The sequence below is a fragment of the Amblyomma maculatum genome, chromosome 9 (genome assembly GCF_055883805.1).
Source record: "Amblyomma maculatum isolate TAMU_Amacu chromosome 9, ASM5588380v1, whole genome shotgun sequence".
NCBI classification, from domain to species: domain Eukaryota; kingdom Metazoa; phylum Arthropoda; class Arachnida; order Ixodida; family Ixodidae; genus Amblyomma; species Amblyomma maculatum.
This window is the reverse complement of record NC_139352.1, coordinates 17,387,149-17,400,220: the sequence shown is the minus strand read 5'-3', so window position 1 is coordinate 17,400,220 and position 13,072 is coordinate 17,387,149. Positions and strand designations below refer to the sequence as shown.

General features: G+C 46.1%; 1 protein-coding gene across 4 annotated transcripts in view; it reads right to left on the bottom strand.

The window, feature by feature from the left end:
- Positions 1-13,072, bottom strand: part of LOC146178453 (ATPase family AAA domain-containing protein 2-like) — a 58,132-nt gene that overhangs the window by 25,757 nt on the left and 19,303 nt on the right. For all 4 annotated transcript variants that reach the window (XM_084578280.1, XM_084578281.1, XM_084578282.1 and 1 more), the window contains exons 7-13: positions 9,954-10,065; positions 7,999-8,215; positions 7,642-7,783; positions 6,227-6,375; positions 5,359-5,607; positions 4,258-4,470; positions 403-613 (exon numbers count right to left, since the gene is read on the bottom strand). In XM_084578280.1, coding sequence (XP_084434406.1) covers positions 403-613; positions 4,258-4,470; positions 5,359-5,607; positions 6,227-6,375; positions 7,642-7,783; positions 7,999-8,215; positions 9,954-10,065 — 1,293 coding nt within the window. The remainder of the gene's footprint in view (positions 1-402; positions 614-4,257; positions 4,471-5,358; positions 5,608-6,226; positions 6,376-7,641; positions 7,784-7,998; positions 8,216-9,953; positions 10,066-13,072) is intronic.

Here is a 13,072-nt window from a genome sequence, read left to right as displayed (position 1 = left end):
GCGGCGTTGGGAAATTGAAAAAACTTCACAACATTGCAGAATTCCCTACGTGGAGGTTTGTTACATAAAGGTTTAACCGTGCTAAAATGTTCGCGCCTCCTCCCCCCATGGGCGTCAGTAGAAAACGAACACAATTTTAACAGAATTCTGAAGCACAAGAAACCACGGTCTTGTTACCAAGACATTAGCGGCGTTTCGATAGAAAACCATAGGCCAAACCCCTTAACTTTCAATTTTAGTTCTTACGAGTTCACGGCAAACGACTAATCCCTCTCGTTTTTTTGTTGTTTTTTTTTGTCGTTTTTTTTCCCCCGACCATCCGGGACAACAAAAGCAGCGGGACGGCACCCTGGGAGCACTAACCGGCACTCCACCGAGTTGGGGGGGCGCCCGTGCACTAACCGTCCTGGCCGGTGGTGCTGCGTTGCGCCATGACCGAAGACTTGTGCAGGCCAGTCGCAAAGGCTCCCTGCAGGTACACAAGGGCCTTCTCCACCGCTGCACACAGCAGCGGTCGGATGGTCGTGCTCAGTGGCCGCGCAGGCGATGCACCACAGCGCTGGGAGGCTGGCACGATCTTACGCATGGCCCGGTCGTAGTCCTCAGGCAGGATCTGTGCAAATGGGAGGGGTGTGTTCAATTAACTACAGACGAACCGTACTACAAGAAAGTTTGATACTGAGCGAAAATTTCCTATAAATCTTGACACTCGTCCTAAAAGTACGGACCTACACCTCATAGGAGTCATACGAATACAAAACACTGCTTCATATAACTGATCGAGCACCAAATTTTAAATTCTCTGTTTTGTTATACCGATAGAAGTATAAATAAAGCATACACCAACTGAACTTTGCTTTTAGCTCGTTTTGGCTGATAATTTGCTATACTGATGTTCTTTTATAATGAGATTTGACTGTACAGACTTTTTTGTTAAGCTCCCCTGCCCCACACTAGCCACTCTCACTCAGTACTACACCTCTTTTAATTAAAGGCTACAGGATGTGAAACACAAGTTTCGCTTAATTTACTTACTTTATTTACACGATTGTAAGTTGACCCCTTTTTTTAAATTCGAAAATCTGAAGTTGAAGGATTGACTTACAATTGGAACCAAAGCATGGCACTGTTAATAAGACAAAAACCATATCAGGGAGACTACAGCAAATTTGTTTGCACTATGGCTTTAAGTGCAACATTCAGTTACTGCGCGTGCTTCTCAGGAAGAATTTTTCTTAACTTTTAGTGTGTAGCCCAAATCGCAACTTACGGAACATTGATAGCTTACGGAAGGGCCGCTGTTGAAATTGCGGCGACGCTGCCTTTTTGTACGTCAGTTGCGTCGGGTCAAGTGACACGGCGGCACTTCCAGGGAGTGCCGATGGTTGATAAAAGAGCAGACACCGATCATTCGTTGAGTTCGCACTTTTGATTACGACCGACTACACGCTTCGTCACGAGCTCTCCAATCCAAAAAGCATTCGGTGCTTGTTCCGTGCAGCGTTCAAGGAGGCGGCTATCATTTATGCCAAAGCAACAACTGCGCTGTGAGCCGCAAGTTCGAAGCTTATGAACTGGTTTTGCGGGAGTGGCGGTGGCAATGAGACAAAATTTTCAACTGTAATGCCCAGCGAAGAGGCTTCCATCATTACAGTGAAAGCTCGTTAATTCACAACTCGTTAATTCGAAATTTTGGATAATTCGAAATAGTCATCGTGGTCCGGTCCGCAGTGCATAGAAGTCTATGCGCGTAACAGCTCGTTAATTCACTCAAAAATTGGCGCCGCCACCCATAATTCGAACTGCGCGCCGCCAAGCGGCGCTGTTAAAAACCATCGTTGGAAGCTTTCACGGCAGAACGATAGATGGCACAACCATCGGGGCGCCGCTAGGGTGCTGGAGCAAGTACTAAACAGTCTTTCCTGCCGCGACTCCTTCGAGGAACGACGTTTTAGTGTTATCGACCACGGTTTCGTGTTGCATTTCGTGAGCCCTCGTTTTGCACGCCGCTTGTTGTGAGCTTGTGTCCGCGAGATGTGTTCGCGTGGGAAATACTGTGCCAAGACGGTGAAGGAGAAAGTGGCTATTTTACGCGAGGTGGATGAACGGAAGGCCAGCAAAGTGGAAATCGCGAAAAAGCACGGGATTCCACCAAGCACGTTGTCGACGTACGTCCGAAATAGGAAGGCCATCGAGGATGCCTATGAAGCCGAAGATTTCGCCAGCAACAGAAAAAGGCTTCGGTTAGCCAAGTATCCAGAAATTGAGACCACTGTGATCACGTGGGTGAAAGAAATGAGAAGCGCTGACATTCCACTGAGCGGCCCAATTATCATGGCGAAGGCGGCCGATTTCGCCCTGCGCTTGAATGTGGAAGATTTTGTCGCCTCCGAAGGATGGTTTCACCGCTTTAGAGACAGACATAATCTTGTCTTCCGGTTGTTGTCTGGAGAAGCCAAAGAAGTGGATGCAGAACTTGTGCCACGTGGCGAAGCGGTGCTCTGCAGCAGTACTTAGAAAGCTACTCGGCACATGATATATTCAATGCTGATGAGACGGCTTTGTTTTATAAGCTCCAGCCGACAGAACAGTAACATTTAAAGGGGACAGCTGCGCTGGCGGCAAGCGAAGCAAAGAGCGGATTACTGTTCTGGTCGCCGCTAATATGACCGGGACGGAGAAGGTCCCTCTTTTTGTTGTCGGCAAGGCACATAAGCCTAGATGTTTCAAGAACATTAGGACGCTGCCGACGGAATACTCCGCCAACAGCAAGGCGTGGATGACGGGCGAATTGTTTAAAAAATGGCTCTTGAAATTCGATCGGAGGATGGAGCTAGGGAAGCGTCAAGTTCTCCTCATTGTGGATAACTGCTCGGCACACAAAGTCGACGCCGAGCTGAAAGCCACAAGGCTCGTCTTTTTGCCCGCCAACACGACTGCGGCCTTGCAGCCGATGGATCAGGGGGTGGTCAGAAACATCAAATGTTTCTATAGGCGCCACATGATCGAGCGCATGACTTTGTGCACTGGAAACCAGAAGACCAGCACCATCACATTGCTCACAGCAATGCACATGTTGGTGCGTGCATGGGAGCAGGTCACGCCGTCCACAATTGCAAACTGCTTCCACCACTGTGGCTTTGCTGCCGGAAGTATGAAAGAAAGTGGCGACGATGGGAGTCCGGAGCCTCTGCCTGCGGCTGTGCGTGCTGTGCTGCAGGACGTCAGTTTTGATGATTACGTTGGAGTAGACAGCGATGCAGCAGTGTGCGGTGCCCTAAGTGATGAGGACATTGTCGCTGAAATTGTTGGGGAGCAGTCTGTCCCAGAAGAGGCAGAAGACGAGGACGACGACGAGGAGCAAGAGCCCGTGCGTCCATCCGCGGCAGAAGTTATGGGAGCGCTGAATGTCGCGCGCCTTTTCTTCAGCTTTGAAGAGGGGGAAGAAGACTCCCTGCGTCGCATTCGCATGCTAGAAGACCGAGTGAGTACGGTAGCCCTCAGAGAGAGGAAGCAGAAGATGATAACAGACTTTTTTGCTAAATAAATGCTTTTCGTGCCCTCCGGGCATCAAACGCCTTCATTTTTGCTCACTTTCATTAGTTCGAATTTTGGTTAATTCGAACTGGCCTGGCGGCCCCGTGGAATTTGAATTAACGAGCTTTTACTACAAGATAAAGGTACATGGTTACAAGAGACATTTGGTTATAAGAGACACTTTAAAATGGTTTGGATAGTTTTCCTATGTTTGCCATGTTAACAACATTGCATACAAGAGACATGGTTATAACAGACACTCTGTTACTAAGGACAACTTTTGCAGATCCCTAAAGTAACTTCTTCACTATTTAGAAAGAGACACACAACCCAGGTACGCTCATGCAGCGCAGCTGACTCGCACCAACTCGCATGTGCGGCAGTTCAGATTTCCTAATCTAAATTCTGTTCTATATCAGTGTTCTCTTTTTGGTTGCAATGTCAGGAACCGAGAAGAAGTGCCTCCTCTTGATAGGGAAGTCAAAATGTCCCTCTTGTTTCAGTCACACAGGAATGTGATGACAGTGGCTGAAACAACGGACATTTAGACTTCTTAGTCAAAAGGAGGCACTCCTTATTGATTCTTGACATATTGTGCATGCTCCGGTTCTGCAAAATGCAACAAGAGGACTCAATAGGCAGAGGCGTCGAGCAAAGCTGGAACAAGAGTTTTGCATTCGCTACTGCCGGGCGCACTGGTAGAGGGGAGGTGGCACACACCTGAACAGAGTCAATGTTGAGCTGCAGCTTCTCCTTGGTGGTGTAGATCTGGGGGAAACTGCGCCTGAGGGCCACCAGGGCGGCCTCCGAGCACAGGGCCTTGAGGTCGGCCCCACAGTAGCCAGTGCAGCGGGCAGCCAGCTCCGACAGCAGCGCCTGGCCCGGCGGGGGAACCCAGTCGCGGGTGTGGATCTCCAGGATGCTCAGGCGGGCCTGATGAATACAGGTTAATACAAATTAGGAGGTGCAATTTCAAAACAGCAGCTGGTACATACAGTGCAACATAAGGCTTTTTACTAGCGGCAGAGGCCACCAACACCAACGACAATTAATTCAACAAGTTTCACATATCGGCGTGAGAATCTGAGACTGAAAAAGAATGACACGAGTATTCCTTTCCAAACAAAACACTGCTCCCAGTACGCCTTCACAGACCAAATGCAGACTCGTGACACGTTTAGGGCTGCAATGCAAAATAAACGTGAACACCAGCCCCCGTTGCCATCCAGTGTTCAGTTTCGCCCGTTTATTGGTTTGCATTCCTGTGCTGCTGCAGCTCAGAAACATGAAACGAGCAAAAGAACAAACAAGACAAAGGCTAGCTAGCAGCAAAAGTGAGTGTCTAGTTTCTCTCTATTTTTTGCATTTGTTTGCTTCCTCACTGGGGTATTCAGGTGCCCTCAGAAACGTGCTTTTCCTTTCCTCGAAACCAGCAGAGGGCCTAGAATTCAAATAAAACAAGACTGGTATGTGCAGCACATTTTCACAATAAAATATTTAGCCTGAATCCAGACTCTTAGCTGCGTTCGGTTAATTCGAACATTTTTCAAGGCCCTACGACTGATTTAATGAGGCTTTATTGCACTATTCTATCTCTGCTCACATGCTCCTACATCTGTGACTTTTATTTTTTCTTTGTTTCTTTTGATAACGCATAGCAGTTGACATTTTTCAAGACCCTACGACTGATATAATGAGGCTTTACTGCGCTATTCTACCTCTACTCACATGTTCCTACATCTGTGACTTTTATTTTTTCTTCGTTTCTTTTGATAACGCATAGCAGATGCCTGATGAAACAGGCATCCGAACAGTGTTCACCTTGTGGCATGGTAGCGAGAAGTGGAACTCGCGGTCGAAGCGTCCCGGCCGCCGCAACGCGGGGTCAATGGCGTCAATACGGTTAGTGGCCCCGATGACAACCACCTCGCCTCGGGAGTCGAGGCCGTCCATCAGGGCAAGCAGCGTGGACACGATGGAGCTATGAATCTGGTCTTGCCGCGTCGACCGCACGGGGGCCAGGCCGTCAATTTCATCGAAGAAGATGATGGACGGACGCATAGAATAGGCCTACGCAACAAGTGAGGGAGACAAGAGACCAGGCACTTCAGTGACACGAAGAAGCCCAAATCCAATGACTGTCAATTCCCCCCACACACACACACACACCTCTACTTGCCACTTTTTTCAACGCAACGTAAGTGATAAATATATGAAAATCACACGAGAGTTTTGCTAATAGGTTACCTGCTCTAAGGTAATGTACAACATTTTAAAAATTCAGCCAGCTGACCATAGCTCTCTCCCAAGAACAGTTCTTCTTGCATAGGGGAAGAATTTGGTTCACTGGTACTGGGAGCTTTTCATTACTACCGAAAGACAACTAATCATGCTCCTCCTAGTAACAGAACCTAAGGTAAGAACAACACTTCCTATGCATTAACCAGGCTTTTCAAATTCCCAAACACCAAAGCCAAAAACTCAATAAAGCAGTTAAAGACTGCAATGATTATGAGACACTCAACAACAGCCATTACACTTGCAAAAGATAATTCCAACGAATCTATAACAACACTGGCTTTAGAAGGTGCCCTGTTGGACAGTAGTAGTGGCGGTGGTGGTTGTGCGTCCCTTATCCCTGCAGCGGCGTTTCTCACCCTCGTCAGCTCGACCCAGTGAGCCCTCTCACCTGGTCAAACAACATCCGCAGCTGTCGCTCAGACTCGCCGACCCACTTGCTGAGGCAGTCGGCACCCTTGCGCATGAAGAAGGCCACCCGCGAGTCGCCCCGGCCACACTCATTGGCCAACGCCCGAGCCACCAGGGTCTTGCCTGTGCCTGCGTGACACACATATTGGTGTGACTCTTGGGGACCAACAAGTCACAAGCATAATTGCTTCCACATACACACCAGCATAAGCTGAGCGTGCCATATCCTCACTCGTCCCTAAACAAGCCACGCCGCTTCCGCACCTTCCTTGTTTCAGTGACAAGACGTGTTATTGCTGCAACCCATTTTCAGAGACGCAAGCCATGCCGCGGTGGCTCTTGCTGCCTCACCGCACACTGCCGCATGCACGCTTTCGCCAGCACATGCTAGAGGTCAACACTACGAAGAAGTGCAAGACACTGCCGTTTGGGTATGTTGCAATGTTTCGTTGACAATTTAGGCGAACTAGAAATTCATAATATTCGAATGTTTAGGAGGTTTGAATAATCCAAGCAGAGAAAGTTTAGACTGAATCGAACAGGAAATGCTTATCGAAAACTACACAGTTTGATGCTTGCAAAGCTTTAGTTTCTGAGCAAACTGAATTTTAAGAAGTAGAGGGAATGAAATAACGAGAGAGCAGGGGAAAGAAGGTACCATGTCAACCTATGCTTGCGAAAGCCGGGAATAAAGAGCTTCGTTTCCCCAGAATGTATGGTGGGGCGAGCAAGGCCTTTCAGGGGACTTGAGGAACATTGACAGCGAAGCTTACAGGGTCACCAACAAAATATGACGCCAGTTGCCATGACAGTGATGGTGCTTCCAATGCAAACAAATGCATTAAGTAGAGTTGTACTGACACCTTTTTTCAGAACTTCCAAGATGAAATAACTTTCAAAATACAACAGCACGGCACTCACCAGCTTTTCACAGCTGACAAAGTAGCAGTTCGGGTTTGGTATGTTTTATGGGGTTCAAAGCCTCAAAGTGACTCTGGCTACGGAGGGGCATTGCAATGGAGTGGACCAGAAATTTCAACCACCTGGGGTTCTTGTGCACTGGCACTGCACAGTACACACATGGTTTGCTTTCAGCCTCAATCTAAACACTGTCACTATGACCATAGTGTTGCAGAGAGCTCTGATGTTTTTCAATCTTTGCTTTTAACCGATCTGCCAACTTATTCAAGCAATCATTATGGTTCAACAAAAATGGCTAAATTAAACAAGCACAGTAGGATTGTCACTACTCCAACTACTAAGGTGCAATCTTAATTTTATGCTTCCCAGCAGCAATGCTGCACGCAGTTACGCCAAGCAGTGAGACGGGTAGACTACAGAGCCAACAGAACGGCTTGGCACAAACATAACAAGTAGACGCAGAGCCAGACTCACCAGGAGGTCCGTAGAACAACACTCCCCTTGGTGGCGAGATCTTGAAGCGCTCAAACACTTCGGGGTAAATGAGTGGAAAGAGGATCATCTCCTTCAGCTGCTGAATGTGTCCGTCCAGGCCACCGACACGATCAAACATCACCTGCGCCGAGACAAAGGGGCAGTTGCATACAATTTCCCCAGGGAACTAAGCTTACCAGCTCTACTTACATACTACAAATCCTCAGACACTTCCAGAATGCACTGTACACATCAACGCATCACATTTCTATGCTTTCATTCACAATGCATCAGGTACTACCAGTGAAGATGTCATTTAGCAAGAAAATGGATGCTCCAAACGGTAGCAGCACTCACATCCTTGTCAACCTGCATGGGATCAACGTCGGCCAGGCTAGAGCCGATCTTGGCCCGATCACGAAGCACACCCTCGAAGAGGTCCTTCTCCTGGAAGTTGAGCGGCAGGCAGCGGTTGCGGGCGCGGACCATGCTGCGGGCCTTGCGCCGTTCAAAGCGGAGCTCGTCATCACTCGAGCTACTCGTTGAAGAGTTGTTGTGTGCGGCATGACGTTTCCTAAATCCAGAGAGAAAGATGAGGAATGAAACAGTCGTAAAACCGCTTGGACACTAACCCGCAAGGGGGAGGGAAGGGGGGAGGAGGAAGATTAGCAGTAGTAGTGCGAAAAAAAAACCTTTGGTTTAAATTTCGCTGCACACATATTTTGTTGCATTATTTTCCAACAACAGCCAACCTTTGAAAGCTCACTGTCACTCAGTCCTTGCATTTATCAGCAAAATGTGCCATTTTGAAAAAGTAATCGCTAGAAAACACTCACGTACATCCCCTGTTACTTGAAACCAAAAACGTGGATAAGCATTCCAAGACAGGCAGGGCCTCAAGCTTAACCAACTATAGAAATCTGCACTACACTGCTTGTTCACTGCAAAAATAAGACTTCCATTTAGCTTTACTCTGCAATGCAAACATCGCTCAGGTGATAATGACACTGCAGCTCTGCCACCACTGGCACACAAACACTGTCAACCCTGTGCCATGGGAAGGGAGCAAGCAGTTGTCATCTCCTCCCTTCCAAGACTGCTGTCATGAGAAACTGATTCTTTGCCCACGTGTAGCCCAGTCAAGCTCCCGTCAGTCCCAAGTTTTCACTACAGTCGAACCACGTTATAAGAAAGTTAGATTTGTCAAAAGAATTCGCCCTTATAATCAGATATTTGCTCTAAATGTATACCCACAAATCCCTGCAAGTCTGCTAACAAAACCGAGCTTCAAGGTGCTTTAATATGGACGACATAAAGTTGGGAAAATGTAGAACTCCTTAATTAAAAGCTTGGTATAAACGCGAAATTCTGTCTTTTGCTCCGTCTTAGAGAGCAAAAATGAACTCTCAAGCACGATGTTGCCCCCCATACAAATACTCTTTAGAGCTCTTTTCTCTTCCCAGTCATCATCACCAGTTGCATCTGCAGCAGTCAGCTGATCAGGAATGTCGGTCAATTCAAGAACTCAAGTTGTCATCAGCAGTGATAAAAAGTCTCAAATGCCAGACGTTGTGTTCACAACTTACGACTGTTCTGAACAGCACCTTTCAAGTGGATGTGATTAATCTTCTGTGTCACATTCCAGATTTTCAACACAGTGCTAAGTGCAACAGCTAAAGACTGCGGCAATGTCCTTTTCCTGCATCCGCTCTCGACAGTTAAGTCTTGATTGTCGTCTCAAGCGAAACTGATTTGCGTGTCGGAGTCAACAAACTTGCGGAGTGCAGCACACATGCACGATTCGATTGAAGTGGTGGCAGGAGCGCACGGCATGGTGAGGAAATGGTTCAATGATGTGCCGGTCACATGCCTGCCAGCTGTTGATGCTAGTTTTTGCTCCTCTGCTCCTAGATGGCGCAGCATACAATCGCGCAGGCGAATTAAGCACACTTCTGTAGTGGGCGATTCAAACAATTGAAATATTGCATTTCTTTGGATTCTTTACTCGTTAATGGAAACAGCTGCTAGTTGTAATTATTCAAGGATTAGCTCTACCAGAATTCATTATAACGTGGTTTCACTGTACTATGTCCTCGTGCTTTACACTGTTTTCAAATGTGAATTGCGGTGCCAGCCAGTATGATGCAGTAAGAGTGAAAGCTGCAGGGGCTGCTTGCATTTCCCACTAATCACCATTGAAGAGTACTGATGAATTTGGTACACGGAGGTCGGTACATCACATTTAATTGCCATGAACTGGGGTTGGTTTTGCTAGGAATAAACGATGCCAAAAATGTGCTGTGAATTCTCACCTTCTGTACATGGGGCTTCGGTGGGCTGGGGACCTGTAGGATGACCGGCTTGTCCGATGGTGCTTTGGCGTGTGGAAGATGCTGGTTATCCGCTTGGAACGCTTTGTTTCCACTGCACAAGGAACAGAGTCAAAAACAACACATGTAGAGCCGAGACCTCCAACAGAGCCACAGAGATCTCTCATGTAGTGCATTTAATCACATCACTTATAACACCAGTGCAAGAACTTACAGCCCTTTGCAACTGTGAAAAAAAAATACATCTCAGAAATAAGCATAACAACGCTCATTTCAAGTTAGCAAGCAGTTTCCCATACTCGGAGTCCAAAAAAAAAAAAAAAAGCTAGAAATTTATTACCCCCCTCCCCTCTTTCTAAATTGGCAGAATAAGATCCCATATCTCAGGGTGATGACAGGATGAGAGTCAGAGAGACAATTTTACCTTAATTGCATTTCTTACAATCATGAAAAACCATTGGCGTGTATTTTAGCTAGATGGCAAACCAAATATGCAAAAAGCACAAAACAGGAATCCTGATGTAATATATTACATAAGTGCATAACACCTTGTTTCTAGGGGTGTGCGAATATTAAATATTTCAAATACGATTGTGGAAAAAGAAGGCCTTTAAATACCGAATGTCTGATTAGTGAAAACTGAAGAAAAAAAAAAAAGGCAATTATTGTTCGTTTTGTTTAAACAGCATAAAGTATACCAGTTTTTTGTACAGGATGGGCCTGCATGAAACTGTGTGGAGCTGTCATATTGTTGCACAATAAGAGTAAATTCCCGTTAATTCGGTATTCAAGAGGCCAGAAAAAAAAACAAAATATGAATTAATCGAAGTTCAACTTATTGAATGGGGCTGAGAAAACTGCCAATGAGCTTTGTATCAGAGAAATTTTATCTCGCTAACAGCTGCATGATGGTTGTCTACATCCGAGATGAAACCCAGGTGAGAACTAAGTTCTTTCCTGATTTCGAAAAGTGCTTCGCCTTGTGCACACTGTCAGGAACGCTGAATAATCCGTAAATGCCTCCGCCACCCTTTTCGCAGCGCGACGCAGCTATCGTGGTGGTGGTCCCTTGTTGGCAAAACGGCCCCGTCGCGTTCTGAGGATGCTTCACTGCATAGTCAGACCATTGCGGAGAAGCGCGCAGTGAGTTCAAACTGCACATAAACAACGCGCAGTTTCAGCGTATTGAACACAGTATGTGGATGCTCGCAAGGGATATTTGAGCAAGAAAAAGGTTTGAAACTGCGTGACGCCATCGCAAAACAAAAACAGTGACGCGTAAAGCAGCGCCCGAAACGCCGCGACTGGCCGATGCGCGCACCCGATCGCAGCTGCAGGATGACACGATAGGAAGCGAAACCCAAACTACGCGACTGGGATTTTCGGAAATGGGGTACACTGTGGTCTTGACCTAATGGGGAGGCAGTTGCGTGGACATTTTGGGCTGCGCGGGTCGTACCTCTACACAATTCGCCGTCCGAATTAGCTGCTGGGAACCCGCTCATATTCAAATTAACGAAAGTCTGACAATACACACACTATCTCATCACCTTGCAGCAGTGTGAAAGCTAGGAGCCCTCCAGCCAGTCATGAGTGTGTTTAGCGCGATCCTGCGTGTCGTCTGCTCGCGGACCTACATACTCCACTATGTACACATCAAACCAAAAATGAACATTCGGAAGTTTTAAAATTGCATTCTGAGTGATTTTACTATGTACGGCTGTCACATCTGCGCTTTTCGTTTATCGTACACAGTCACATGCACCGTCAGCCTAGTGGCGCCATCTCGTTTTTCAGATAGAAACCATTTTCGCAGGGACGTGCAAATATTGAAATTTTTGAATACGAATATGGGAACAAAATGCTTTTAAATATCGAATCGAATACCTGACCAGTAAAAAATAAATAAATAAAGAACAGCAAACACTATTCTTGTTTATTTCAGAATTCACATGGCATTTGCAGACAATATTAAACTAGAATTACACAGAAGTGCACAACCTACTAAGACGACTAAACCTGTGTGTAAATATACCCGATTCTGTATACAGTAGAACACCGCTATATAAACTCGGATGTAGTAAAAACTCTGATATAGTAAAGTGAAACTGAAATCCCAGTTCATCTTCCATAGACAACTGTACATTTTCCCCCCTTTATAGTAAAGACGTTTATGGTAAAAATCGGTTACAGTAAAGTGCGCCTGGCTGCAGCAACGAATCCCACGGTATGACATCGCCGCCCGCGCACTACCTAGAATGACGAGGCAAAGATTTTTTGTATTTGAAAAAAGGAAAAATAACAGCGAGAGTTCGTTTAAGTGGCTTTACCACCTTAGCTTAGCAGCATTCAGGAGAAGCCTACTTTACGAAGGCCTTGGAGTCGTGAGGGAAAGCACGCAGCGCGTAGGAAAAAAATAAAAAGTAAAGCTGTGTACAAACATGAAAAGGAGGCGGCGTGGTCCGTTCAGAAAGTAAAGGAGAGTAAAAGTGCAGCAAGAAATAGGGAAGGGGAAGAAACGGGGTCTTACAGCACGTGACTGCCACACGCATTTATCATTTATTGCCTTTTAAAAGACAAACAGCAAGTGGCACCATGTCCATGCAAGGCTTTTGTTTTCACATGAAATCGAACTTGGATGCATTCGTAGCCATGTTGTCCTCATGCTTAAGAGGTACTTCCACAAGATGTTAAATTTTTATAACAAAAAAATTGCACAAAGGAATGGTAAAGTGAAATAAAAGATATTTCAGAGCTTTTTTTTTTTTTTTTTACATTAAGCAACAAGACGTGCTCAGAAGTGCCTATTTAACTACCAGACAGCATCTTCAGAACCATGTCATCACCAACAACTGATATAGTAAAGACCCTGATATAGAAAATATTTTTGCTGGTCACAGTGACTTTACTAATAAGGGGTTCTACTGTACTGTTACTTTTTCTTTTTGGTAGAGAAAGGACCAGCATGAGGCCCAGTGGAACTATAATATCACTGCTGAATACGGTAAACTCTCGTTAATTTGGCCTTCAAGGGGCCTTTTTCTGGTCCTCTGAAAAAATGTTCGAATTAATCGAAAGTTAGAATTATCAGATGGCCCTAA